The 27,339-nt window shown below is 39.2% G+C and overlaps 1 protein-coding gene across 4 annotated transcripts in view; it reads left to right on the top strand.

The window, feature by feature from the left end:
- nova2 (NOVA alternative splicing regulator 2) overlaps window positions 1-27,339 on the top strand; it is an 84,905-nt gene that overhangs the window by 10,158 nt on the left and 47,408 nt on the right. For 3 of the 4 annotated variants that reach the window (XM_036214688.1, XM_024277651.2, XM_024277650.2), the window contains exons 2-3: window positions 824-892; window positions 13,511-13,654. Coding sequence is in view for 3 of the 4 variants with exons in the window: in XM_024277651.2 (XP_024133419.1) it covers window positions 824-892; window positions 13,511-13,654 (213 nt within the window). In the remaining variant the exon portion in view is untranslated. The remainder of the gene's footprint in view (window positions 1-823; window positions 893-13,510; window positions 13,655-27,339) is intronic. The other variant, XM_024277652.2, reaches the window with a different exon arrangement.

Genomic DNA, 27,339 nt, shown 5'->3' with positions numbered 1-27,339 from the left:
AGATGCCGGTGATTCAGCACCAAACAAACCGGGTTTTCACGGTAAATGTCGCCTCTGACTCCTCCGGTAAGAATGGCGCCGCGCGGGAGCCACAGCGAGGATGTAAACAAGTGAAAGGCCCCGCGCGCGCTCGGCGCAGCCAGGGTCTCATCCCGTCGACGGATGACCTTGTGATAATCCCGCATCAGCCGCCGCACAATGACGCGCGCGGCTCCCACTCAGGCCGCAGACAGGCGGGAAAGCATCCCTCCACCTCCGAGGATGCTCCTTCATCATCCAGCCAGCAGATATGTCACCATGGTAGTCACCATATTTGGTTTTTGTTTACATGCTGTCACCATCACCTGGCATTACCCCCCATGCTGGCCATGCACCCATCATGTGGAAAAGCTTCTGGTTCGGATTCAGTGCAGATGAGGCCACAGCTCTAAAATGTAGGGGACAGTGAGGGCCCCCCCTCCATGAGCGGGGGTGCTTTAACTGCAGATCAGAGCAGGAAAGGCTCCTCGCCGCTTCCCATCTCTGGAGACCTTCCTCCTGCCTGCTTTACAGTCAGGCGGCGTGTCCATTTAGACTAATGAAAAGCTGGGATCGGTGATGATGATGAGCCAGACTTTTACTGGGCAGAGAGGAAGGCTGCCGGGTTAACACACTCCACTGCCCCCAGAACGAGACTCATTCTGATGAAAGAACAGGCTAAACATGCTTCTGTCGCCACATTTTTAAGGCTGCAGCTCCAGCAGTTAGCAGACATTATGGTTGTTTCTCTGTATGATTAGTTTACGCCACACACTCCCCACCCCTGTGCTTCCTCTCTCTGTAGTGGCCTTCCTGCAGCCCCTATATGAAACTGAAGGCATTGTATTCCCTGATCAAGAAACTGAGACTCATGGTAAGACCTGTTTTTATCATCTTCACTTCTTCACTGCAGGACTGGTCTGGCAGTAACACATGAGATCTAAGTATCTGAGTGTTTTTAAGGAGGTCCGACTGCAGCAGGGCCTGACATTTAAGGCTAACACCTCATTCTTTCATGACTCAGGATAATGCATGCTAATGGTCTTTATTTTGTACTCCATAACATCACATGTCATGCTTTTTTATGCAAAATCAGTGTTTCTTTTATCATAAGTGCTGACAACCTTTGACCTCATGCTAGCCATGTCATCTGCAGCTAAAACGCTCATTCAGTGTTCCGTGTGCGCTCAAGCTGCGACGAGTCATGCTTACTTTAGGAACGCGACAACAACTCCGCCTCTTTGACACTTTTTTCTGTTTTTAACGATAAAACGTTATATGATTCCTGAACGTAAATGTGTTAGCGGTGCTAGCATGAAATGCTATGTTAGCTAAGAAAACATATGTACTCACACTGCCATGTGTCATCATTATACTAGGTAAGCAACTGCAATTCCCCTTTCTTAAACACTTCTATGTCATTAAAGGTAAAGTGTTATGACAAATATGCTTCCTGGACGTGTTGGCGGTGTTAGAACTCCGGTTAAGAAAAGAGTTCGCTCAAAGTGCAACATGACATGAAATTATAGGAAATCGACTGTTGTTCTGCTTCTTTTTGTCACCAAAGATAAAAAGTCATGACAAATGTGATTCCAGGATGTATTAGCAAGAAATGCTATGTTAGCTAAAAAGAGTGTGCATTCTAAGGGCAACATGCTATGGTTACATTTGGTAAGCTACTGCAAGGACACTATTTTTTAAAGAAACTTTTTGTCATAACAGATGAAAAGTAGTGATAAATATTCTTTCTGGATATGTTAGCGGTGTTAGCACTAAATGCTACATTAGCCAAGAAAACTGTGCACTCAAGGTGTGACATTTGGAGAGCAACTGAAATTCCAGCAATTCTTTTTGACACTTTTTTGTGTCACGAAAGACAAAACATTATGAAAGATATGCTTCCTGGGTGTGTTGGTGGTTTCAGCAAAAGCCACAGTAGCTAACAAAAGAAGGCATTTGCATAAATCTGCTAAATACCATAAAAATACACAGAATGCATCCCACGTTTTGCTAAGAATAAATGTTAAAAAGTCTAAATTAATTCTACATATTGCTGAAAATGCCCCCCAGACAAAAAAAAAACAAACATTTAAAAGCCAACATATTAGAAAACGTTCTAAAATACACTATAAATGCTAAATTAAATGTTTACGCTAAAATGAAGAGAAAGAAGCGAAAAAAAGTTTTAACCAAGAAAATAAAAGGTGAAAGAAGCTAAGCATGCTGCATTAATGGGTTAGTGGTGTTAGCACAAAATCCTATGCAAAAAAAAAAGTGAACATTAGTATAAAACAGCAAAACATACAGAATACACCCGATATTTGCTACAAAAAAAAAATACATTTTAAGACATTGGTTAAAAAAATACAAGATAACACATTAGATAAAGTTTACCTTTTGTGAAGTGCTATAAATGCTAAATGAAATGTTTATGCTAATTTAGCTGCTGAAAAGCGAAGAGAAAGAAACGTAAACAGCTAAACAATGTCTAAATCAATAAAAGTAAACAGAAGTTGAAGATAGTGAGAATTAAAATACTCGATTGAATATAGTGAGAATTAAAATACTCGATTTCTTGAGCTATCTTAAGACAGATGAGCTAAAACAGAAACTAAATTGTGTTAAACCAGTGAGAGAAAAGAAGTCCTTACTTACTTAAACTTACTTAAGAAAACATTCTGATCAGGTTAACTATTTCATGTTAAAATTATAAATTATAAACAAATTTAAATCTCTTGAAAATGTTTAAATTGACAAATAATGAGTTGTTGAGTTGTTGTTAGCTAAGCCACAAAAGAGTCGAGCTGCTTAGAATACGTTATTTATTGCTTAAAGAAAACAATAATTTAAATAAAATGTTAGCTTCTAAATAACTTTAAGAAGTAATAGCAAAACTACAAAGAATTGTAAGAATTTAGTGCTAAAAAATAGCAAAATTCCCTAATTTATTGAGTAGCCTCCAAACACCAGGAAAACAAGAAACTGAACTAATTACCACTAGATTTGATATCAAACACTTAATTATTTCATTTAAAAATAGCTTAATTATATTAGAAATTTCAGAGCAAAGCTAAATTAAGTGTTAAATTTTAGATTTTCTGAATAATGGCTGAATCACAAGCTAAATGCTAAAGCAGCTATAAACAAATGAACATTGAAGCTTAGAAAACACTAAAAACTGAGAGAAAGTTTGTTATTTCTGTTATGAAGCCTGACGTGAGCATTAAATTGGTTATGAAAGAGTCGGTATTCGTATGATGATGGAAGACGTTAGAAATTAAAGCGGCAGGATTGTCCTGGCCGTAGAAATGCCAAACAAAAACAAAAACGTTTTTTGCAGATTGATTCAAAGCTTCCGGCTTTTTTCTGTCTGTGACGACTTTTGGCTGAAGAGATCTGGTCAGACGTGAGCGAACGTCCTGATGACAGACGTGAGTCCAGTCTTATCAAAAGCTGAAGGTCTTGCAGACGCTGCAGCGGTCAGTACCGCCGCCATTCCCACGTTTTACCTTCGTTTCTCAGATCACTTTTGCTTTTGCTGCTCGATTTGTTTTAGTTTTTTTTTAGTCCAGACACAGTGAGTTTGTAAATGAGCTGGAATGACAAGTTTTAATTGTTGTTCACCACAAAGTAAGACCTCAGCATTAAGATGTTTATTAAATGAGATTTATGACTCTGCTGCCTGTGTGTGTTATCCAAAAAACATTCAAATGATTAGAACCAAATGCTGCTTTCAGGATCAGAGCCCCCCGCGTGAGTCACGATGGAGCTTTACGTAAGCACAAACAAAATGTTTTTCAGGTTTATGCGTTGCTGCGGTCAGAACTTTGGCAGAAAGTTTGGCGTTCTGGCCAACTCTGCCTGGACTCCTCATCCTCGCTGCTGCTGCTTAGAAGATGAAGCAGATTCATTTAGTAAATGGAGGGACTGGCTGCACGCCTCCTGTCCTCCTTCACCTCCCATCACTCCGTCCTTCAACCACATTCGCTCACTTCATATCTGTTATGTTCCTCCTACACTGCGTCAAAAAAAAAAAAAAAAAACAGCATTACGCAGGGTGAGGGTGAGGGGAGGGGCCAATGCTGCCGCAAACAGCCGATTGGTGGAAGGAGGCGTCGCTCAGAGCGAGCTGATCGCTGATAGGTGAGGAGAGAATCTAAAGGACGGATCTACAGAAGAGACAATTATCCAGTTAAATCTGGAATTAGCAGCTTTTTTGGGGAATACATGCAGAATTTTTTTTCAATCAGAAAAGGATTTTAATCTAAAAAAGTGGAAGAACGTCGTTAAAATCTTCTGAAGCGTTCAGTGAATGAAAAGGAGGAAAAAGGAGCAGAAAAGCAGAGGCAGCAGATAAAAAGACTTTCCTCTGTGAGGTATTTATGATCTTTCAGGATGAAGACAGCTGGTCAGAGCCTCACTGCTGGAGAGCCGTGCACGTGTGTGTGTGCGTGCACGTGTGTGTGCTGGGCCTTCTAACAAAAGAGAAGAGGGCTGGAGGGGGGGTGTCAGACAAAGCCGTCCCCCCTCAACTGGAGTTCTCAGGGGGAGATGGGAATTTTCTCAGCCTCTAAAGCGCAGCTCCTTCATCACAGAGACGGCCCACAAATCTCAGCGTTTTTCTGGTCGTCAGCTTGTTTTGACGCACAGAAATTTAAAGTTAGTTTTACATATTTTACAGAAGCTTTCCATAAAATGAGCAAAAACTAAAGCCAAATTGGAAGATTTTAATGTAAACATGATTAAAAGTATTTAAGTGTGCTATAAAAATACAAGCATTTGTCACTGAAGTAAAAATATCTGAAGGATTAAAAAATCAAATAAAAACAAAAAAGAAATTTAAACAATAAAGACATAAATCTTAAATTGCAAATAAGAATTAAAGAGGATGTGATTTAATATTAGAAAGGGAATTTTACACTTAACAAAAGTTCTGTAATTTGTTACTTAACTCAAAAATGTAATTTGATTTAAACTTAGAATTTTAAATGTCACAAATGATAGAATTTCTGTTAGTTGATTCAGTGTTTCAATTTCTTCAGTGTAATCTTTATCCCACCAGAGGACATTTAGAGCTTCTCTGGGAAATTAATGTTTTTCTCAGCTTAATAACTGATTAATTGTTTTACCATGAAGCAAAAATGTATTTGTGAGCACAACTGTTGTGCATTTTTTGGTAGAAATATTTGTGTAATTAATGTACAAAGTTTTTATTTATTTCTTGTTGCAGTTCAATCTCAAAATGTCTTTGCTGTTCAAAAAAGTCTTGTTTTTTTTTCAAACTCTAAAAGATTCAAATTATCGTTTTTTGACTCAAAACAAAATCAAGAACCGTTTGAAATTAGTTTAATGATTAAATATTAATTCAAATATATTTTTTCTTTTTATGCAGTTTGCCACGTCTTTTATTTAACTTATTGGTTTATACAAAAAAGAAAAATAATTCAATTGTAAAATATCCTGTAGTGACAAATCAAGCCCAAATCATTGTGCATTCACCGCTGTGCCTGAAAGCAGATTTAAGGTGTTTGAACCTCTGTGTTTGCTATCATGAAGGTTTGAGGCTCTTTAACGACTTTAATGTTAGCATGTTGTTGTGGAAATATTAGCATCATAATATCTGATTGCACTTTTACAGGGAAAATGTCTTTGTTTTCATAGACAGATGTAATATATATGCATTTTATGGAATGAAAGCCAGAAGATTAAGATAAAACTGAAATGATAATATTTGTCTTTGATCTCCTTTGATATTTGGTTTTCCTCCCTTTCATCTTCATCTTTTTTGTTAAATTGTTTCAGTGAGGATTGAAGAGGATTGAAAATATTTCAAACATAAAATAAGCGGATTTTTCTGATAAATTTATTATCTATAATATTTATACAAGGAACCAAAAAAGCTGGACTGGAAGGACTGGAATAAAATCAAGCCCTTAAAATGCAGAAACTTTTTTTCAATTAAACAACAATAATTAATAACATTCAATCCTGCAATCATTAAAGCTGATGTGGTTGGATGATGACTAATCAAAAATGTTCCGTACATTAGTCTGCAGTGAATAGAATCTTCATCTTCAGGGTCAGATTTCATGAAGAAGTCATTTTTCCTGTTAAAACCTGCCGTTCTTCCCACAACCGTTTCATTATTTTTCCCGGATGATTTGAGCTGACAGGCCTCTGGTGGCCGAATCAAACCGCATCAGCGCCACAAACCACAAACACCGTCAGCGAGAAACAGCCAGGAGTCACCAAATAAAAGCTGTGGACCACCGACCAGCCGGAGCGTGTTCGATGGCGTCTTCAGCCAACACGCCGCGGGGTCTCTGTGATAAGAGGCCTTTGTACCCCCCCCTCTGAGCGCCTCCCCCACAGACAAACGCTGCAGGTTGAAGAAGCAAACACACTTTCATTGAACAGACCCGCCCCGTGACGCACGGTTAGACGCTCACGCACAGCTCGTGGTGTGGATCCAGAGGATCCAGAGATGGTTGAGCTTGTTTATAAGAAAGAATAAATCCTTTTCCACCACAGCAGAACTGTGTCAACAGTCCAATCTGTTGCTAAGGCCCCCGCAGGCTCGCCAGGCCCAGAATAGGCTCGCCGCGCCGTGGGGATTGGGGGCTCAAATCCTGGGATCTGGTGTCCTGCGGGGGCCGGGCAGGGCGGCTGAAGATCACCACGTCTCTGCAGCAAACATCAAGTCTGCGGCTTTGAAATGAATGAGGGGGATTGACAGCTCTCATCAAAAATAATCAGACTTTCAAAATAAGATGTATCTGCCAACATTGCATTCAGTTAAAGAGAAATGCAGTCGGTTTTTGTTGAAATTTTATTTAACTATTAATCTGTCCGAAAATGTTTTTTCTACGTCACAAATACAATCTTTTTCATTTTTTCTCCTGCTCCTGATTCACAACAATTTGGATATAAAAACCAAGAGATTAATTTCAAGCTTAATTGTCTTTGTATTTGTGCTCCATCATCAGAAAAGTGCCACAAGAACATGTTAAAGCACCAAAAACAACATTTTCATGGGAGTCGGTCTGTAATATGCTGGAAAACCTTAAGATCAAACAAAGCTGATTTGACAAAACGTTTTCCCTTCAATTTCTGTTGAAAGTAGCTGGTTCCTTTCAGGTCTTGTCAGTCGGGCCGAAGTTCTGGAGGTTCTTGTTGTCCGGTCCAGTTGAACATCACTGCTTTCATCAATAGAGATGAAAGTCACGTAGATTTTCCCAACAAACTGATATGATAAAGTCAAAAACTCCTCATCTAACATTGCTAGAACATCAGTTTCAGTAGTTGCGTTTCCATCTCACATTTGTGCAAAACTTGATCAAAATTCTATAAATGTAGAAAAAAAAAACATTTTTATTATTACAGTGTTATTATGTGAATAAACAACTCACGTGATAAGTCATTAAAAATGTGAGCAAAACTTTGATTCATAGCAGAAACATTCATATTTCTGTCACGGCACTAGAGCTCATCATCATCTATCAAAGGAGACGTCAGCGTCTCATTCCAGCGGTGAGCGGCTACAGATGAAGAGATTTGGGAAATGGTGGTTGGAGATTTTACAGAGGAGCTGTCGATCCAACAATCCCACATTACACGCTCAACTTTCGATGAGCTGGGATGCTGTGGGACTTCTTGTATTCGGTCGTTGGTCACGTGACTCATTTAATTCAAAAAGTATGTGACAGCCTCCTCCAAACTTTTTTCAAAACTGTCGTTTTTCCAGTAGGCTAATTTGTGCAATTTTAGAGTCAATGGAAACGCAGCTATGGATGCTGTAATGAATCGAGGACAATAAAGCGTCCAGACATTTCTGCTGGAAAATTCTGTAGCTGTTCGAGCGTCTCGCTGGAATGCTTGTGTTCTGTTTTGAAGGTCACCGTTGTCCCTCAGGAGCCCCAGAACCTGAGCTGCAAAAGCTGAAGGAAATGAAACTGTCCAGTTTAGCTTGAGAGGTCCTGGTCTGAAGGCTGGATCTGCGGTGATTCTGCTGACCAAAAAGAGCAGAAAACAGAAGGAAAATTTAAGAAATGAACGTTAGATCAGGGGTCTGTTGTCTGAGGCTCCGGAACCACGTGCAGCTCTTTCATCCGTCCATCCTGGCTTAGGCTTAGGCTTTAAAAACAATGCTTTGAAAAAATATGTATTTTTTTAGGGAACGTTAATGGCCTGCTGTCTTATGTTAAATAAATTAAAAATAGTTACACATTTATTAATTATAATACTGTTGTAGTTCAATAAATGTAAAGATTTAAAAGATACATTTTATTAAATAACTGTCTTGATGGCCACAAAAATAAAAAGTTTATTTTACCAAGCGGTAAAGTGAGATTTTAACATCCCATTAGCTTCACAGACCTACTTTTTTGGGTTTTGTTAAGTAAGCCGACAAAAATGGCCATTTTAGTGAGGATTTTAAAATCATGTTAGTAGTTTGTAATTTTAATCTTCATTTATGAATCACATTAAACTACATTTCAGCAGGTTTTTTTGTGCCTCAGTTTTCTAGTGTTTAAATGAAAGAGTGTTTGATCAGTGCAGTGAGGCTGCAATAACACAGCTGATTAAAACGGTGTGAAAACACAGAGGACTAATAAACATCTGCTTTGAGTTTATATCGTTAACACCTTTTTAGAGCGTAAAAATAGTCGTTTGAGAAACACACAACAACTTTAAAAACACCACAAGCCACCAGCTGACTGAAGACGTGGCGGGTCGGCTTCAATTTGCGGCTCTACCGGACGTTTTTCAATTCAGGTTGAAGGATCGCCATGGCGACGTGTGTGACTGACAAACGTGAGTCATCCTCTTTGGTGGACCAAGTGTTTGTAGAGGCAGAGCTCGGGCGGATAGGAGTGAACATTTCATATTTATCAATTCCCCTGCCTTATTAATACAAGAGGTTATAATTAGCCCGCCTCCATGTAAAGCAGGTCAGTCCAAGGCTCCACAGTCAAAGTGGGTCACTTTGACTGTGGAGCCAGGAGGAGGAGGAGAAAACCAGAGGAAACGGGATTGGAAAGACAAGCTGAGAGGAAACAGGAGGAGGGACGGAGAGGAAGGAGAAGAGGAGGCGAAAACAAAAGGCAGTTTTAGGACATGACCATGTGACGCTTCCTTAAGCTCCGGCACAAAGCGTGGCTGTGAGCGGCGTTGACATAACAGGCGGCAAAAACTCTCCTGACAGCAAACATGACATCACGGCTGGATGTACTGACGGTCAGCCGAAACCGGAACGAGAATAAAGACAAAAAGAAGAATAAATGTGATGACAAAATAAAATCTACAAACAGTAAAAAAATTTTAAAAAATTTATACGTCAAGAAACATTAAAAAAATTGTAATATTGACTCAAAAGTTGAACAACTCTTCCGAAAGAAATCCACGAACATCAACAGAAACAATTTTTTTATTATTGGATGTTATACACTTTTTATGTACTAAATATTCATGTAGTATTTTGTGTTGTTTTTATAAACAATGCTAACTGTTAGAAGTGCTAGCAGCTAAAAACAGAAGCTGCTAGCCTGTTAGCATTTCTTTTTCCCTCCAGCAAAAGTAAAAAATTGAAGTAAACTTTTCTCATTTGATCCTAAAATCCAGACTCAGCGTAGAAATGGATCACTTTACTCACAGCGCATACTTGCCACAGAAAGTTTTGTTTACTTTGCAACAAACAATCAAATAAATACAGATTTTAAAGTCATTTTTTTACAACAAGCAAATGTATTTTCAATGTCTATCTACCAATTAATAATGTTAAAATGTTGTAAAATATGGAGTGTTGAGCGTGAAGATCTGGGGGTCGACCAGGACGGCCTCCATCATGATGCTGAGTTCTAATGTGTGACATTAGCACCAATCTACGGACCGTTCTGATTATAAAACTTTAGTCTGATGGTTCAACCAGGTCAGAACCGACCCCCCCGCTGTTTTTGTCTGCTTCAGTGAATCAACAACGGCGTCGTACATCTCAACCCAAAGCAGGTTGATGCAGAATTTCTAAACGGATAATAAATGTGCCCTTCACAGTAATCCTATTTTAATCTGCCTCCAGAGGTTATGTGTCCTGGATTAGCAGAAACACAGTCTGTGAGGCTGGAAACTGGAAACTGCAGCTTCTTGAAGACATTTAATGAATAAAAAACAAAGCAGAAACCTGAATATGCAGTTAAATCTGGATTCATTATAAAATATTTAGCTTTTACAACATCGTTTAATATAATCAGTAATAAGTGAAAGCTGTGAGGTTCTTTCAGAGTTTGGATCTCTAAATTTGCACCATGTTAGTGTTCCTTTCAAAATAAAATGAAAGAAATATTAAAGCTTATTTTGAAAAAAAGGATTTCCTGATTTGTCATTAATAGTAAGAATATTTTAAAAAGATAATTTATAAAAGCACAGTTTTTGGTTTGAATATTTGTCTCCAAAATGGACCCTAACAATTTTATTTAAAATGTATTTGAGCTCTCTTCGTTGTTTATATTGTTGTACTTCAGTTTTAAGAAAGTATTCAGTCCTCTAAGTAAGTTTGCATCATTTCAGACACAAATCAAATTTTTTTGTTTTTAAATTGACATTTTTCTTTATAAAACTGCCAATAAAAGTTGATTTATTCTGAATGATGCCTTAGCAGACATTCCAAACCAGTGAATATCAGTGATAAATCGGTCGCTCAGCAGATCTATAAATGAGACGTCTGCCTTTCTAATGCAGATGTGGCCTTTCTGTGGAGTCTCTGCACGTCTTCCTCACGTCCTCCGTTTAAACAGCAACAAACCAGAGTCTGTGGTTCTGGGAAATTCAAGAAGCAGAAGAATTTAAAGTTTGTTTAAAGCAGCTTTCTGCTGTTGATGCCTTTACTGTCGTTTTCATCACAGTGATTCTCTTTACAGTGGCTGTAAAGTCCCACTTTGATTCAGTATCGTCTCTGTGACGATGACAGATCTGTATCAATGTTGTTTTTGATTGTTGAGGATGAATAAAAAAGTCATTTTCTTCTCTGAAGTCAAAGCCCACATTATGGTGCAGTCACACCGACTGGTTTGATTCACTTCAGGGTTCGCTGGTTTCTCTCAGAGATGAGGGTCTCTGCTCACTTGAGAAAGGAAAAAAAAAAGAGCAAAAATGAACAAAACAAGAAAAATGTTGTCAAAACCAAACAAGCTTACGAGAAAGAAGTAAAATGTGGAAGAGGAGGTCTACCAGAAGTTAAAAGCTGTGTGAACCACATTATAATAATAATAAAAAAAAAGCCATCATTTTTATCGATATACCGTAAATCTTTCAAAAGTATCCCCGGCAGCATTTTTAGGAAGCTGGGATTTATTTATTCTCAGACAGTATGGTGAAGACTAATAGGTTCATTTTGTGGTGAAATTCAGTCAAAAAATGCAGATAACATCAGATGAACATTTCAGGATTTCTTGAAATGATAAAATCATTGTCTTATGTTCTGATTATCTGGGAACGTCTCTGTTCTCTTTGAAACTTCATCAATCTCCATTTTAAAAATCCAAGAGACATGCGCAACTTTTCGTCTGTGCTCAATAATCCATGTTCAGACCAGTTCTTCTAATTCGTTGCTCACTCTCATTGCACCTTCACCAGGAAATTATTTCCTTGTTGCTCGTTTTTCTGCAGGCCTCTTCTGAGTATAACCCGACTACTTGCACCATTCTCGGACACGTGCAGGTTCCTCACCAGAATGTTCTTTGGCGTATGCCACCGCATGAAGTTTAAACGATAAACCGAATGAGCGTTTCTTGGCCATCGCTACACTGACTCAACACAAATACCACAAACACGACTATTAGAGACCGGCCTCTAAAGGAGGGATTTACAACTCCAGGCCTCGAGGGCCGCTGTGTCTGCACAATTTCCAGATATCCAAGCCCTTCTCATGACTGGCTATCTGGTTCAGGTGTGTCCAGAAAGTAGAACATGCCAGAGCTGGGTGTGTGGGAAAATATGCAGGAATGCGGCCCTCGAGGCCTGGAGTAGCATATCCCTGGTCAAAAGTACCAAACACCCGTTAGACCCAGCATTTAGTGGAGACCACCGTCAATTTGAAGATTTACAGTATGTCTGTAAATGTAAACAGTCAGGAAAAGCTTAACCCTTTATCTCCTGTGGTATCATCAGTAACATCACAATAACCCACGCTCTTTGACATGTCGTATCTCTTCAATCGTTTATGTGATTATCATGAATCAGCTGATTCTGTGGCAGAGGAAAAACTGGTTTTCATGATGGCTTTGCACCGTTATGCAATGTAAAATGTTGCATATCTGCACAGAATCAGAATCTGCTAGAATTACAGTAATTGCGTTAACAACAGGAGTTATGGTAGTTGGACAAATGTAAACACTGAATCTAAAGCTCTGGTATTATAAAACTGAAAATCTGCTTTTTGTTTTTTAGTCTTGACTTGAGAAGATTGATCAACATCTTATAAACTCACAGGTTTCTTTTTTCATAATTGTGTTATGGCGTGATGGTTGCCATGGCAACATTACGTAAAGAGTGAAGTCTAATGTTAACTTAAAATAAATAAATTCAGAAAAAAATTGTTTCATTTTTCTTTAAGCTTTTTGGACATTCACTTCTGACTTTATTGTTTATTTAGAACAGAAACTCCAGGCCTCGAGGGCCACATTCCTACTTGTTTTCCCACATACTCTGCTCTGGCATGTTCTAATTGGCTGGACACACCTGAACCAGGTAGTCAGTCATGAGTAGGGCTTGGATATTTGGAAATAATGCAGGCACAGCGGCCCTCGAGGACTGGAGTTGTCTATCCCTGATTTAGAAGCTCTGTAAAAAGAAAAGGGCTACCTCCTGCAAAGGTCGGAGGTCATGTGCCGGTAAATGACAGAGAAGCTTCATCTTGGCATAACATCACACACAAACATTCCTGGATCTGAGCTCCACTGCTCTATGTTTATTTATCAGCTTATTTACACATGGTAATAAGCACATGTGTGTGCTTTGGCACACGTGTCATGTAATGCATCCACATGCTTCATTTGAATCTGATTGGTGTTAAACCCAACCAATATTTCCTGCCGCTTCCTTTGGCTGCACCAAGACGATGACAAGAAGCAGATTTTTTAAGGCCAGCGGCAAAATTAGATCAGAGCGCCGAGCAGACGGCGAGAGGCCGGAGCCGACGGACAGAAACGACCGATAACACAGAATCAACACATTACGGGGATAATAGCTCGCTGTGGATAACTGTCATCATTTCATTTGACTGTGAGATCTATGGGATCCAGGACGGTTTTTTCTGCATCGACAATTCCAGAAAATTCTGATCCGCCGTTTTACAGCAGAACAGGCAAACCGAAGGCATGCATGAGGGCAAAGGTTTACCGAGATGATCAAGCACTTTTCTGTTAAAAAAATGTACTCTTTAAGTTGAAATCAGTCTGAGGTGCAGCTCTAACTTCCTGTTTCCTGTTTCCTGCTGCAGAGGAAGGCGAGTACTTCCTGAAGGTTTTGATTCCCAGCTATGCGGCGGGTTCAATCATCGGGAAGGGGGGTCAGACCATCGTCCAGCTGCAGAAGGAGACTGGAGCCACCATCAAACTGTCCAAATCCAAAGACTTCTACCCCGGTAAGAAACCAACTCGCCTGCTGACAGACGGATGTGTAAAACACGAAGAACATTCCACATTTCCGAGCTTACGCTCATGCATTCAGCTCTGCCTAATGAGCAGATCATTAAAACAAGCTGACGGTACCAGAACATCAACCTGTCCGTTCTCATAAAGACGGAGGGACGGTCGTCAGAAGAGTGGAGCCATTAGGGAATCTTTTCATTACTTCAGTCGGCTTCCATCAATATTTCATGAAGCTAAAATTCTGTTTGTGCTTTGAAAACAAATCTTTTCTGGAGGATTTTCTTCCAAAGTGGAGAGGAAAATGTATTTAATGACCTTTGAGAGTCTCATGGGGAGAACGCAGCCAAAAAAGGGGAGATATTAAACAGTAACAGCATATGAACCCTTTAACATCGTCTACTGTTTACTTTTTTTTTTAGCTAACGTAACTCTTCAACCGTTTACACAATCTATGTAATTCCACGCAAGTTACATTATTTGTAAACGGTCAAAGAGTCACAATATTTGAAAGAGATATTTCATGGCCCCAATGGCATCACCAGTGTTAATGCTAATGTTTTTTGATGTATTATAACTTTTCAACCACTAACAGGATCAATGTAATTCCAGCAGATTCTGAAAAGCGGCGTGACATGTTAGCATCTAGAGACGATGCTATATTAGTATGCTAAAGCTAATGTAAAGGAATTAAATGTAATATAAAGCTAGCATTTTAACGATTAGAACTGCGGAGGATTTTTGTTCTTAAAATAATGCAGATATTTAGAGAAGGTTGTTACGTTAGCATAGATGACTAAGCACATGTACATTGTTAGCTAGGGTTCATCCAAGATGCTAACGAAATGTTAGCGCAGCATTACCCCTGTGTTAGCCATAGCTTGCTAGCATGGAGAATAGAATCCAACCGTTTTTTCAATGTGAAACACGTTTCAAAATTAGATAACAAAATGGAAATAATCTAAGTTATGCATTCTTCCCGCATGGCTCGGCAGCATTCGACTTATTGAGCGGTTACACTCAGCTACTGACATAGATGGCTTGATGGACTGCTTGACATGCTAGCTAAAGCTAATGTAGCAGCCTTGAGGTGAATCCATCCAAAACTGGAACAGGAATAGCGTGCTAATGCTAAGACTTTAGAGTGCTAGCATCCAGAGTTGGCTATTATCATGCTAAAGGCAGTATGGGGGACATAGCAAGGTCCATAGCGGGAAAGCTAATTTATTTTGCTAATATCAAGAAGCACAACATCTGAACTGTTTTGTTGTTTGTATTTTTGTACGAAGGATCTCAATTTTTAATTCCAATCTGATTATTTTAAATTGTGTGTTGAGTATTTTATATTTATCTGGCTCTTGCTGAAAATGTTGCGTATAATGAAAACAATAAAAGATTCCATCACAGTTTTGGGGTTTGACAGCGATAGACGTTTGCTAACATCTTAAATGAACTTTATCAAACCATCTTCTGCATGTTTTACTGAGGCTCACTTCCAATCCAGAATTTTAGGTTGATGTGTTTCTGTAGTTGCTCAGTTTCACGTTTACATCAACAAAGTGATGCATTGTGGGAAAGCACGTTAAACAGAGCGTTTATCTATAAAACTATAGCTTCCCCCAGCAGGAGTTCCTCTACAAACGTGGACTTCCAGCAGCTTCTTGGCGTCCTGCAGAGTCTCTGATGTCATTCCTGACTCCGTCTTTGTCCTTTTCGCTCCTCGGTTGGTGTAGAACGCATTTTCTGGCGTGCTCTCCGTGGCTGTAAAAGTGCATGCTAACAAGCTCCAGTGGGTCCAGGAGTTTTGGGGGATTTGAGGCTTGGCTCTGGATGTTGATGTGTTTGGGAGTTCAGTCTTGAGGTCTGCAAACATGTTATTGGTCAAGAAGTGCACATTAGTGAGACACAACTGCAAGGGCATTGCGGATTGCAGATGCAGGGTGGGGGTGATAAATAAAGAAACGTACACTTATGTGGAGTGTATTTATACAGCAGGATGCGCACACAGGCGACGCTTGTAATCTCCTGGGGTGAGGCCCAGATGAAGAGAGGAGAAGGAGGACAGGAAGGGAGACGAGTGTGCCAGGAGGACAGAAAGAGGGGCTTGTCTGGGAGCACAGACACAGCTGTGTGCGTGTGCATGCATGTGCACGTGCACACAGCCTTCCTCTGCTCTGAAGGGGGCATCTGTATGCTAATGAGGCTCGTCCTTCCTGGGTGACAAATCAAAAGGCCCACCTGCTGAAGCCCCCGTCTGGATGGGAGTTCATGTGTGTGCCAGGAATAAAAGGGGGCTCAGGTTTTCAAAATAAAAGCGGGTCATAGTTCGGGTTGAAGCTCTCTGTTGTGGAATAATAACTGCAGCACATCTGGCTTTCACCGGAATGATTTTTAGCTAAATCTGGGCTCAAAAGAACTGAAATGTTTGATTTTTCTTTATTATAAAAGCACAAAGCTTTTATTTTGAAATCCCAAAACTGTAACCTCTAGAGGAAGAGTTCAGCCTCAAAACGAATCTAAAAGAGCGAGTATTGATCTGCTGAGCTGCAGACATGAGAACAGCGTTTCTGAACACATGACCTCGTCTTACCCAGCTCTCCTTAGCCCCGCCCACATTCCTTCGCTCATAAATCACAGCATCCGTCTCCTCTGGCGGGTTGCCCTTCCCTCTTGTTTCCACGCATCCTTCGATCTGGCTTCATCGCTTCCATCAGTCATCTCCTGGCTCTTCCTCCTCCTCCTCTTCCTCTCCTTCATCCCATCTGGAGAATAGTGCCGCAGCAGCACTTAAGGAGACGACCAATTAGCGAGCTCCCATTCATCCTCTCACACTCCAACCTTCACTGTTATGGTCCAGCAGATTTATGACACAGCCGCGCTGCACAAGGCAGCGCCGCCTCCAAATATAGCTCCGAGTCGTCTGGCTGCGGCTCCGCCTCCTGAGAAGGCAGAAGGACGCCGTCCGGCTCTGCAGCAGACCTGCATCGACGCTCAGGTAGAGGCGACACCGCTGATCCTGCTGAGCTCGGCACACAGCGTTCTCATCTGTTCTGCTCATTAGTGAGATCAGAGTTAACGAGCTGGAGAACACCAGGAGAACCCTTCTGTGATGGTTGAGGCACTCGAGTCCAGAAAGACTCTCAACCAGAACGCGGCTCCTCGAGTCCACCAGCATCCTCCTTGTTCTCTGGTTTTAAAGACAGGAGAACCCGACCATCTAAATAATTCATTATGAATGAACTTGATGAAACCTAAACATGACAAACCTTAGAGCACAAATAAAGGGGCCGTAGGTTCTGGAAGGTTTGACCGTCTTCAGTTGTTAGGAAGAAACTCTGAATAAAAAAACATAACCTTTGACCTTCCACCGTGACAGAACGAGTTCTTCTGAGATGAAGAGATAACTACTATGGCTTGCAATAATGGAATAATTCTGATGAAAATGTCTTTTATGTAGAGTAGGTCTGCAGATGAGACATTCTGTCTCTTAACTTCACATAAAATGTAAACAAATATGTCCACAAGAAGAAAATGTCTATTTTTAATTCATTTAATTTATGCGTTGACTTGTATATGAGAACTGGACTGAGTGACTCCTCCCCCCTGGCGTTCCAAACAGGAAGTACCTGCTAGCTTCAGGAAGCTAAAATTCCTTAGACTTCTACAGAGAAACAAAAAAGCTGTTACCCTGTCATCCTATTCGTCAGAATAACCATTTTTGATCTGATACATTTTTTAACATGTTCTTGAAAACCCTAATTTTTTAAATTATATATTTTTTCTTAAGTTCAGCTTAATCAAGTTATAAACTGACCAACAATTCTGATATTCGGACCAATTCTGACGAAACAATATTTTACTTCCCAATATTTTATATAATATTTTATTTCCCTAAAGAAAATTAGGTGTAGCCTGCATTTCTGAAGGTTTCAGTTTAAAATCTTGTTTTTTCTTCTGTCTGCATTTAATGAAAACAAAAATCTGTTTCTGAAAATACAGAAATAGATTAAATAGATCCCACCGTTACTATGACGACCCTGTCTTAACCGATGGTTGACGGGACGCCCTGAAAGGTGGCGCCCGGAAAACCCGCCATGAAGCTGGGGAGTTTCTCGTTAGAGGAGAACGCGTCCTTCACCCCCACACCCTGAAACCTGCAGCTGTTACCATGGAAACCACATTGTCTTTACATCACACAAAATATCAAAGGTTACGGCTGTGAAATCAGAACCAGATTTTTTGGGGGGTTTCATTCGATAGGGACAAATACAAAAGAACAAAGATCATTGCATTAGAACAATCTGATGCTTTTATCTCAGGGCTAAATCTGTCCCTAGTGGAGCTTTTACTGAAAAAAGTTCAGCAGTGAAAACAAAAATCAAGGAGTAACACAATAAAAACAGTCTAAAAACTGTAAAAAATCATGAATAACAATTAAAAATAAGTAGAAATTGTACTCAACATACTCTTATTACACACTTCCCAAAGCCAAATCATATATTTTACACAATGTGCTTGCACTTCTGTTTCTCTGATAACCAGAATTGAATTTGTTTTAAAGATGGACATTTGAGATAGAATATTTGGCTTAAGATTCTTTCATGTTTCTGTTCTCTGCTTATTTTTCTAGTTTCCTGAACAGATTTCTATTCTTTTGATCCACGCTTTCAATCATGGCATCATTTTGACTCTTTTACTCTGAAAGTACCCATGTGTTTCCTCATCCTTTTAAAGAAAACCCCTTTAAGTTATGCAAGAGTTATAAATGAGCTATCTTTTTTTATTATTAATAAACACTCAAAGATTGGTCTGTAGGTGTTGCTCCTGTAAGACTCAATCTGTAGAAGATCAACGAAAACCTTTGAAGGTCAGAGGTCGTTTCTGGGGTAGGAGTTTGGGTCAGCTGCTTTGTTCACGTTAACAGTCACCAGGACGCCACCGGAAACCGGAAAAATGGTTGTGAGGAAATTCCACTTTTTTTGTTGCTTCGGATTTACCTGTGGAGAACCAGAGAACTGATTTCTTCTGGACTTTTAAAGCTCATTTGGCTTTTTTTGTTCATTTATGTAGCAGCAATTCAACCAATAAAAGTAAATCTTATGGTAAATTAAAAAAAGAAAATAAATCAAGATGTAGTTGTTAAACTCTTTGTTCAGGAACCAGACCTGAATCGGGATGTTTCTGTAACGGCGAGCTGCAGTCCGGCTTGACGGCGAAGCCGCGGCGGTTTGTGCCTTAACAGACTGAGAGCTCACCTCAGACGCTCCCCCCCCCCGTCTGTCCTCTGCCACCATTTTACAGCTTTAATCCGTCACCATGATTGCAGTTTTCAGTTTATTATCCCCCCGTGCACGCGCACGCACACACACAAACGCACATCTGTCGCTGCATGAACCACCAGAACACCTGACCCCCCCCCTCGCCAACATCACTCATTTCAGCTCCAAAGCCTCTTATGCGGCTCTAAGCTCCGACTGCCGAGCAGGACGGCAGTGAAACGTCTCTGCTGCTCGTGGAAGCTCCTCTTCATCTCGGTGAAGATCATCTGGAGCTCCAACAGACGTGAAGAAGATCCGACTGCAGATAAACGGGTCGGCCCAGAATGCTGTTTTGATTCCAAATCGTCCCTTACTCCTCCTTGACTAGATCACTATATGGGACGTTAGACATTTTTCAGGCTAATGTCCCATTTAGGGGTGTTCCAAAATATTGATATTGTCATATATTACGACATTTAGTCCTGCGATGGATCCTCGATGGGTTCTCACCAAGTATCGATCTTTTATTTTCGTTTGAAGAGGCTGCAAAACGTTAAACTCGTCATCCTTTGGTGAGACGTTCCTTCAGAGGTAGATAGGGGGCGCCCTTTGGAAGGCTGGCTGTCCTGATCACCACTGTGTCTGGCAGATACCTGAATTATTTAATTTATGTTCTGTTGTTTACAGCAATAGTGACACTGCTATTCACATTTACTATTGTTAATACAAAATTTTACAGATAATTCCAATTCAATTGATGTTAATGCTTGTCAAACACATAGTATTATTGCTGCACATTTGTTGCACAAAATGAGACTCAAGTTGTATATTAGGATTGTGTTCAAGCTAAAAAATAGATGCGGATATATTCAAAAATAAATTTGTTCTCCTATATAATGTGAGTTATTAGATATTATTTTTACCAATTATCGCAATATCGATGATATTACGAGCTGTGTATCGCATATCGCATCGTATCGTGAGGTACCCAGTGATTCCCAGGCCTAGTCTGGAACTACAATTCCTAAATCTAAAGAGTTAGAAATTTCCCAGAAGTCTCTGCGAAAAGCCAGTGTGCATCAGTGCTCACTAAATTTGCTAATATAGACCACAATGCATTGCATTTGAACAATTTCTCTTAAAAAAATGGATTTAATTTTTTTTTTTAATAAACCCACCAAATTTTCATCATCAAACGTGATTCATAAATAGTCTAAGTAATATGTTTGTATTTATTGATTGGGTTTTTTTCTTCGGCAAATTAATGATGTCATCGCTTTGATTTACGAAATGGGTTGGAATTATCGCGTTAATGGTTGAAGAGTTTCTCTACGAACTACAAATCACATTAAATCCAGAACCCTGGCTAGTCCTCCATGTGTTTAGTGAGAGAATTCATACATAGCTGAAATCCAAACACAAGGAGGCGGAGTCAACAAGTTCACTCCACCCCCTTCATAAGGCATTTGGCCACACCCCCTAAAAACCACAGCTGTAGACAATGAAAGTTCAGAAAATAATCTTTACGAACTTTAAATGTTTGAATACAATAAAATAGTCAAACATTTTTTTTACAAGAATTTCATCAAATTCTATTCAATAAAAAATATTTATATTTATTCTATTGACCATAACAATTACAAATATCCTATTTATTTTAAAGTTATTAAAGGAAATACGTGAAAAGCAAACAAAAAAATAATTTTAAAATAGAAATAAAGGAAAAATTATGTTTTTTTTAATTCCACGACTTTAACATTTTTATTTAAATATTTATTAGTGTGCAAAAAGATTCAAAGACAAACAATGTTTTTTTTTATTAAAAATGAATAAATATAATGAAATATTTGTATTTCCTTTTCTGAGAACATGAAAAGTTTCACTGTAAGCTGATTTATCATAAAACTTTATTGATATCTGTGAGGTTGTTCAGTGATTTTAAACATTATAATGACAAAAAAATGTCAATAATGAGACAGATTTCCGTGTTGGGACTTTTTAAGCATTTTTTCCTGCAGCTTTTTGCGTTTTTCCTGGAGCTGCAGGTCTGTGTTGGAGTCGGCTCTGCGTTCTGAACGTCGTTTGTTTGAGCAGAGCGCCGGTACCAGTCGGTGCCGCGCGGCTTCAGTCAGACCGGAGCTGCAAACACTCGTCGTGTTCGTTCGGAACGTTACATTCAGAAACCTTCAGTCATTTGTGAGGTCAGCTGTTCCGTCTCGCCGCCGTCAGGAGGACCTGCGGTTTGCGCCTGTGCTGCTGCAGAGGTCAAAGCGGCGGTGGCGTGAGCTCCCGCTCTCCAAAGTGCTTTCCTGAGTGTGTTTTGGTGTTGGGGCTCTCCTCCGGGAGCTGAACCCTGAACCGCCGGCGAGCATGAACTCATGCAGAAGCTGAGCTGCTCGCCCCAAACACGCCGCCTGCCTTTGATGCAAAACACCGCTGCACGCCGCCTATAAATACCCCTTGACCTGATTTATGGCCATATTGCGGCGTGCTTCCATGCGGCGTTTGCGGCGCTGCAGAGGAGCCGAACTCTTCATTAAAAATAAAAAAGTTAGGAATCGATTTTGGTTTTTTTTTCACACCTCGGTGGTTCTGCCGTCTCTCCATTTGCTGCCCTTTGTGTTTGGACTTTTAATAAGGCAGAGCTGAGGGTCCCAGTGAGGCCAAGCGTAAAGAGAGCAGCAGGCCGTCTCAGCCGCAGATCAATGCCGCCGTGTGCGCACACGTGCACGGCTGCAGACTGCGGCGTGTGCGGCCCTGCGAGTGTCCGGATAATGCAGTCTGTCAGTGAAATATGACTGTCATAAAGGCTTCCAAGCACTTTCGCCGCCTCTCATCGCTGCACAGGCGGACACACGCTCGCCCTTGGGATAATCAGCAATGATAACCACTGCAGATGTGAGTGTGTGTGTGAACATCTCGGCCATGCTTTCCTCTGCTCTCCCACATCATGACTGATGTGTTTGTAGTTTGAGAAATGCTCTCATCAAACCATTCCATTGTTTTCTTTACAAACCGCTTGAGGTTTCATGTTTGTTCCATTGAAGTGGAGAACCTCCTGGTCCTCAGGAACGCTGCTCGCTCTCTCCGAGCAAACACCAGAGTGTCATGATCTGATGTCAGAAGATCCAAACGCTGAAGGCTAGAGGACCAAAACATGAATCATCTATCAAACAACAGGAACAAAAACACATTCAAGTAAAAGATGAGGCGGTGGAGAAGTAAAAGAAGAACGTAAATCAGACACTGAGGGGAAATGACGAACAGAAAACAGCTGTGATGAGGAGCAGACAGCAGGTGTGATGTGCAGAGGAACAACAAGGACACAAACACAAATAAACCTTAAAACATACATACAACCAAACAAGCTTCTTTATGTCTGTTATCTTTTGAAATCCTACACCAAGTTTTTGTTGTTTTGTTTTAGAATCAGGACTCTTCAAATTTGATTTTGAGCAAATTTGATCCAGTTTTTGCGTTTACATTATATTAACCACAGACTGCTGTATTTTTTTAATCCTTTTTAAAAATATCAGTAACACTTTATAATAAGATTCCTTAACAAGCTTTATTAACACATTAACAAACATTATAAATGTATAGGATGTTTATAAGACGTTAATTAGCACAATTAGCTGAAGACGGTTTATTAACATAGTTGATAAGATTCATTAACATCTAATGATACCATTGTCTACAAAGCCCATATTCATAAACTGCTTACAAGATTAAGAAATGTATTAACTATATTTGTCAACATTATACTGAGTATTTTTTACATCAGCTCATCTAAAGTGTTAAAGTTTTCTTTTAACTTTTTTCAAATTTGGTTTTCCATCTATGTTTTATTGTTCATATATTTTACTCCTTTGCATCTTTTCTATTGTTTTCAGGATGTTATTCATCAAACTTTTATTTATTTTATTAACTCATTAATTGCTTAAAATAACATTTGTTTATATTTTTAATAGTTCATTATGGGATGTACTGTAGCAAAGACTTTAGTTCATAATATTCTTTAGCATGTCTTTCTCGCTTAAGTTTTATTTCTTGTTTTGAACTAATTTAGCATTTAGCTTTTAATTTAGCATTAGTTCGCTACCTTTACAAGCGTAACTGACCACTTTTTAACATTTTCTTTCAAATAAATATAATATTTAGCATTTATGAACTTGATATAGTTCTATTTCTTGTTAAATGTCTCACATTTAGTTAATTTTGCCTGTTTATTTCCCACTTTACCACCTAGCTTTTTATTTCTCTTTTTGCTAATCTAGCGCCATTGTTAGCATTTAGCTTAGCATTAACAGGGTCACACATTAGTCTTGGGCATGCTTGTGTATGACATTTTGTTCTTTTGTGATACATGTGTGATAAACGTAAATCATTAGTATTTCTTGCGTTTATCATCGTCGATGTGCACATATGTCTATCGAGGGTTTCGGCCGATGGGTTTTTTCGTGAATTCGGTTTGGAGCTGTTCAAAGTCGGTTGAGAAGTTTATGTGTATTTTAAATAGTTTATCCACAATTATTAGCTAAATCTTATGCAACTGTGCCTGATTTTTACGAGATGCATACTCAAATTTGTGGCTATCCCTGACCGTTACACATATGTCTAAAGGAGTTTTCACATACGTACCACCGATGTATAACTTTAATATCGCCTATACGGCAGATAGATCATGTTAAAGTGAATTATGATGAATTGAATGTAAACAGGGCAATAATCATGCACGGTTTATATATGGCTCCCCATCTTGACGGCGGTCTCCATTGGCGGGCTCCCTCGGCTAGCGCCTATCAGCTGACTTAGAACTAGTGCGGACCAGCAGAATCTGACTGTTTAATTAAAACAAAGCATCAAGAGGCCCCGCGGCGGGGGCTCTCCATGGCGCTGACGCCATGTGATGTCAGCCCAGGACTCTGAATGTCAAAGTGAAGAAATTCAATGACGCGCGGGTTCGTTCCCTGTTTTTTGTGTTGTTTATTGTACATCTTCCGTGGTTTTAACGTGCTTCCTTCGTGAAACATCTGTGAAAATTTCACGTAAAAGAACTATTCTCACTTTTCCAGCTTAATGCTTTCTGTAACTAATAACTCTGTCCTACATGTTCTCTTTGTGATTAAGCATTTTTAAGCTAGTCTTGAAACATGTAGAAGCTACGTTAGCATTTTTTCTAGCGTTGGTTTACCAGCATTCATGTAGTTGGAAAAATTAGGATTCCTTCTAAATCTGCTTTTGGTCATCAATCTTTACTGTTCTTTGGCTAATTCATAATTTCATTCATAATTTTTTGTGTGATTTAACTTAACTAGCCTGTGTTCTTTATTGTATTTTTGGCAGATTCAGCATCAGAAATAGAATTTAGCATCTAGTCATACTTTTTCTGTCCACCTTAACTCATCTTCAGCTAGTTTGGTAATCAGCATATACTTTCATTTATTTTGTTTTTCATTTACATTTTTTGTTATTAATCAGCACAACTCTGCAGTGTAGCGTTAGCATTTCCTTAGGCAATGGTAGCATGTTGTTCCCTCTCAGCTTTCTTACGGTTCTTCTGCTATTTTAGAGTTGAGTTTGGTCATTAGCACTTAAACTTAGTTAGCATTTTGGGTTTTTTAGATTTTAGAACTTTTGAAAATTATTATGTTTCTTGTTTGATATTTATTGTTATCTAGCTAGTTTAGAGTTTAGTACTCCTAACATTAGTAAATATTTTGTTCAGTGTTGTTCTTTATATATATCTGACGATTTACTCTATTTTTCTAGTTCAGATCAAAGTTCGTTTAACATTTTTTATATTTTTTTCTTTAGTTGAATATTTGACCTTCACTCTACAGAAAAAGATAAAATCAGCTTTTTAACATTAACTTGTTTTTGCAGATAAAGCATTTTCTCCCAAATTGCCTTCATAAATTCCCGCTTGGCAAAGATTTTGTTCGCCTGAAGGACGTTGGGCGTTCCGATGCTAAAGTGTCTCTGTGGATAAAATTCTCGGACTCTGGAGCTGCAAAAAACGGGATTTGTAGACTCCAGCCAGCTCGTTCGAGTTCTTTTACTGTAATATCTCTCAATATCACGAGAGGCTGAACATCATCTGTAATGTTTGAAGTCCAACCACCTGAGCTTTCTGCAGAACTTTGACCTGATAAAAGCTCAACAAACGTTTAAAAAAAACAGGTTTAAAGTCTTACAACATTGTGGCTATGCTAAACGGGCTAATTTACTGGATGGTCTTCTTCTGGCTTCATAAATCACCTCACACATGCACACGTGCACACACACATGCACAGCTCAGCCCGGAGCTGCTGTGATGGATGAGATTCACCTCCATAAGCGCCAGCCTTTAATATTAGATACACAGGCCTGCTTATCTGCGGGGCAAAGCTCCCAAACAACCATTCATTTTCTGGATGACGGACCGGAATGATGTGGAGCCGCTTTTGTTTTCAGGACAGAAAAAAATAAAAAAGACAACAAAACAAAAGCGTGTGTTTGTTGAAATTTCCTGCAGCGCAGCAAAAAGCCGTGTTTTGGGTTGTTCTGTTTGTCTTGCACAATCAGTTATGAAAGAGCAAATGTGTGTGCTGATCCAGCTGTGTCAGTGTGTGACAGATTCAAGAGCTCAGTCAGCACATAAAGAGACGTGGGGGGGGGGCATGACCAAAGGAGAGAGTGGAATAAAGAGGAGGAGGAGGAAGAGTTTGGTGCGCAGAAGTTGAAGGCAGCTCGGAGGGTCTCCAGGAAACAAAAGGCAAAGCAAGGCCCCCGAATGACAATGGGCCCTGTGACCCCGGTCAAGCTGCGGGGGGGTGAGGACGAAGGGTGAGGACAGGGATGGAGGGGGGTTTCCATCTGTCTCAGAAAGTCTCTGTACTCTAATGTACTGTTTTAAAGACAGAAACCAGGTTTGATCCTCAATTCCTCCTTAAAATGAAACCTTTTTATAAACAAGCGTGGAATTTAAGACAAAACTGAAATAAGAACAGTTACGTTTCTGTTCACCTACATGATCGACGACAGCTGTAATGATGATAAATGTAAGAAGAAAAAGTCTAATAATGTATAAAAACTTTAGTTGTTTACGTTTCTCTGTTTAAGTGAATGCCTTAAATTTTTTAGGTTAATTGAAATTTTGATTAAACCATAAAAATGTACTTAATTTAAAATTCTTCCATTAATTTACTTCATTTATCAGACTTAAATATGTCTTTAATTCAGACTTTTTCACTTTTTACTTGTTTAACTTCAGTCATTTCAAAGGAACCAAACATGACTGATGACAAACTGAACATCCCATAATGAGATCTGGCTCATCAGGAGCTGAACCTGAAGAGCATCATTCATAGAGATGAGGGTTTGAATGGAAGATTGAACAACGAGAACACACACTTCCTGTCACCACAATAAAACACCATCCTGTCCAACAAACACAAAACTAATCCTGAACTCTGACCTTTATCGGTCGTAATAATTCAGCTCAAATATTCAAACATTATAAATATATCTTTTTTTAAACACGTATTTTGTGTTTTATTTGGAAATAAACTTCAAATCTATGAATTTCACTACAACATAATGAATCCAAAGGTGCTTAAAAACATTTTAGATTTAAAAACTTTATGAACTTCAATAAACAAAAATAAAGAAATTTAGAGAACACATTTATTCTGAATTTGTTTGGCAAGTTTTCAAAATAAAATCTTTCTAAGGGTTCATGTGTTTACATTTTTAAGATTTAAAAGTTAAAAAAATGTTTTGAAATGTCTGTACTGCAGATCCAGACCCTGAAACTTCTTTTCTTTATTAACCCTGAAGTTCAAACTAGTTTAAATTCAAAACTGAATGTGAAGATTTGAGCCCAGAAATGGCAAATAATTCTCACAGAAGCACATCAGATTTTAGCTGATTTGATTTTTTCGTCTGATTTCTACAATTTCCAGGTCAGAAAAAACAAACCTAAAAGTTTGTCCAATCAGTGAGAAATCACAGATGATAAAGTCTGTTTAACTTCAGGGTTGATTATGATCAGTTTAGAAGTGTAATCAGTCAGTCACAAAAACTGGAACATTTATTGGTCATATTCAGAGAGAAAAGTTTGCTGTGGTTACTATGGACTTTGACTTGTGGTTGGATGTCAGCACTAACGTGACTTCCCGTCTTCATTTGTTGTGCTCTGTTAGAAAACACGAGTTCTTCTGTTTTTGTGATGTTAGTTACGAGTCTAACCCTAAACGCAGGAATTAACGTTACTTTTTTCCCTCTGTTTAGTGCAGAAAGCTGCACTTTTTAAAACCACAGACCATTTTAAAGACTTATGGAAAAGTTTCAGGATTTATAAATGCAATAAATCAGTTGTAGTGATAAAAAGGTTAGTTTTCACTGTGACCCCAATTCAGCTCCGTAAAATCCTCCACAAT

This window comes from Oryzias melastigma, linkage group LG13, assembly GCF_002922805.2.
Source record: "Oryzias melastigma strain HK-1 linkage group LG13, ASM292280v2, whole genome shotgun sequence".
Lineage (NCBI taxonomy): Eukaryota > Metazoa > Chordata > Actinopteri > Beloniformes > Adrianichthyidae > Oryzias > Oryzias melastigma.
This window is presented reverse-complemented; position numbering and strand designations above follow the sequence as displayed.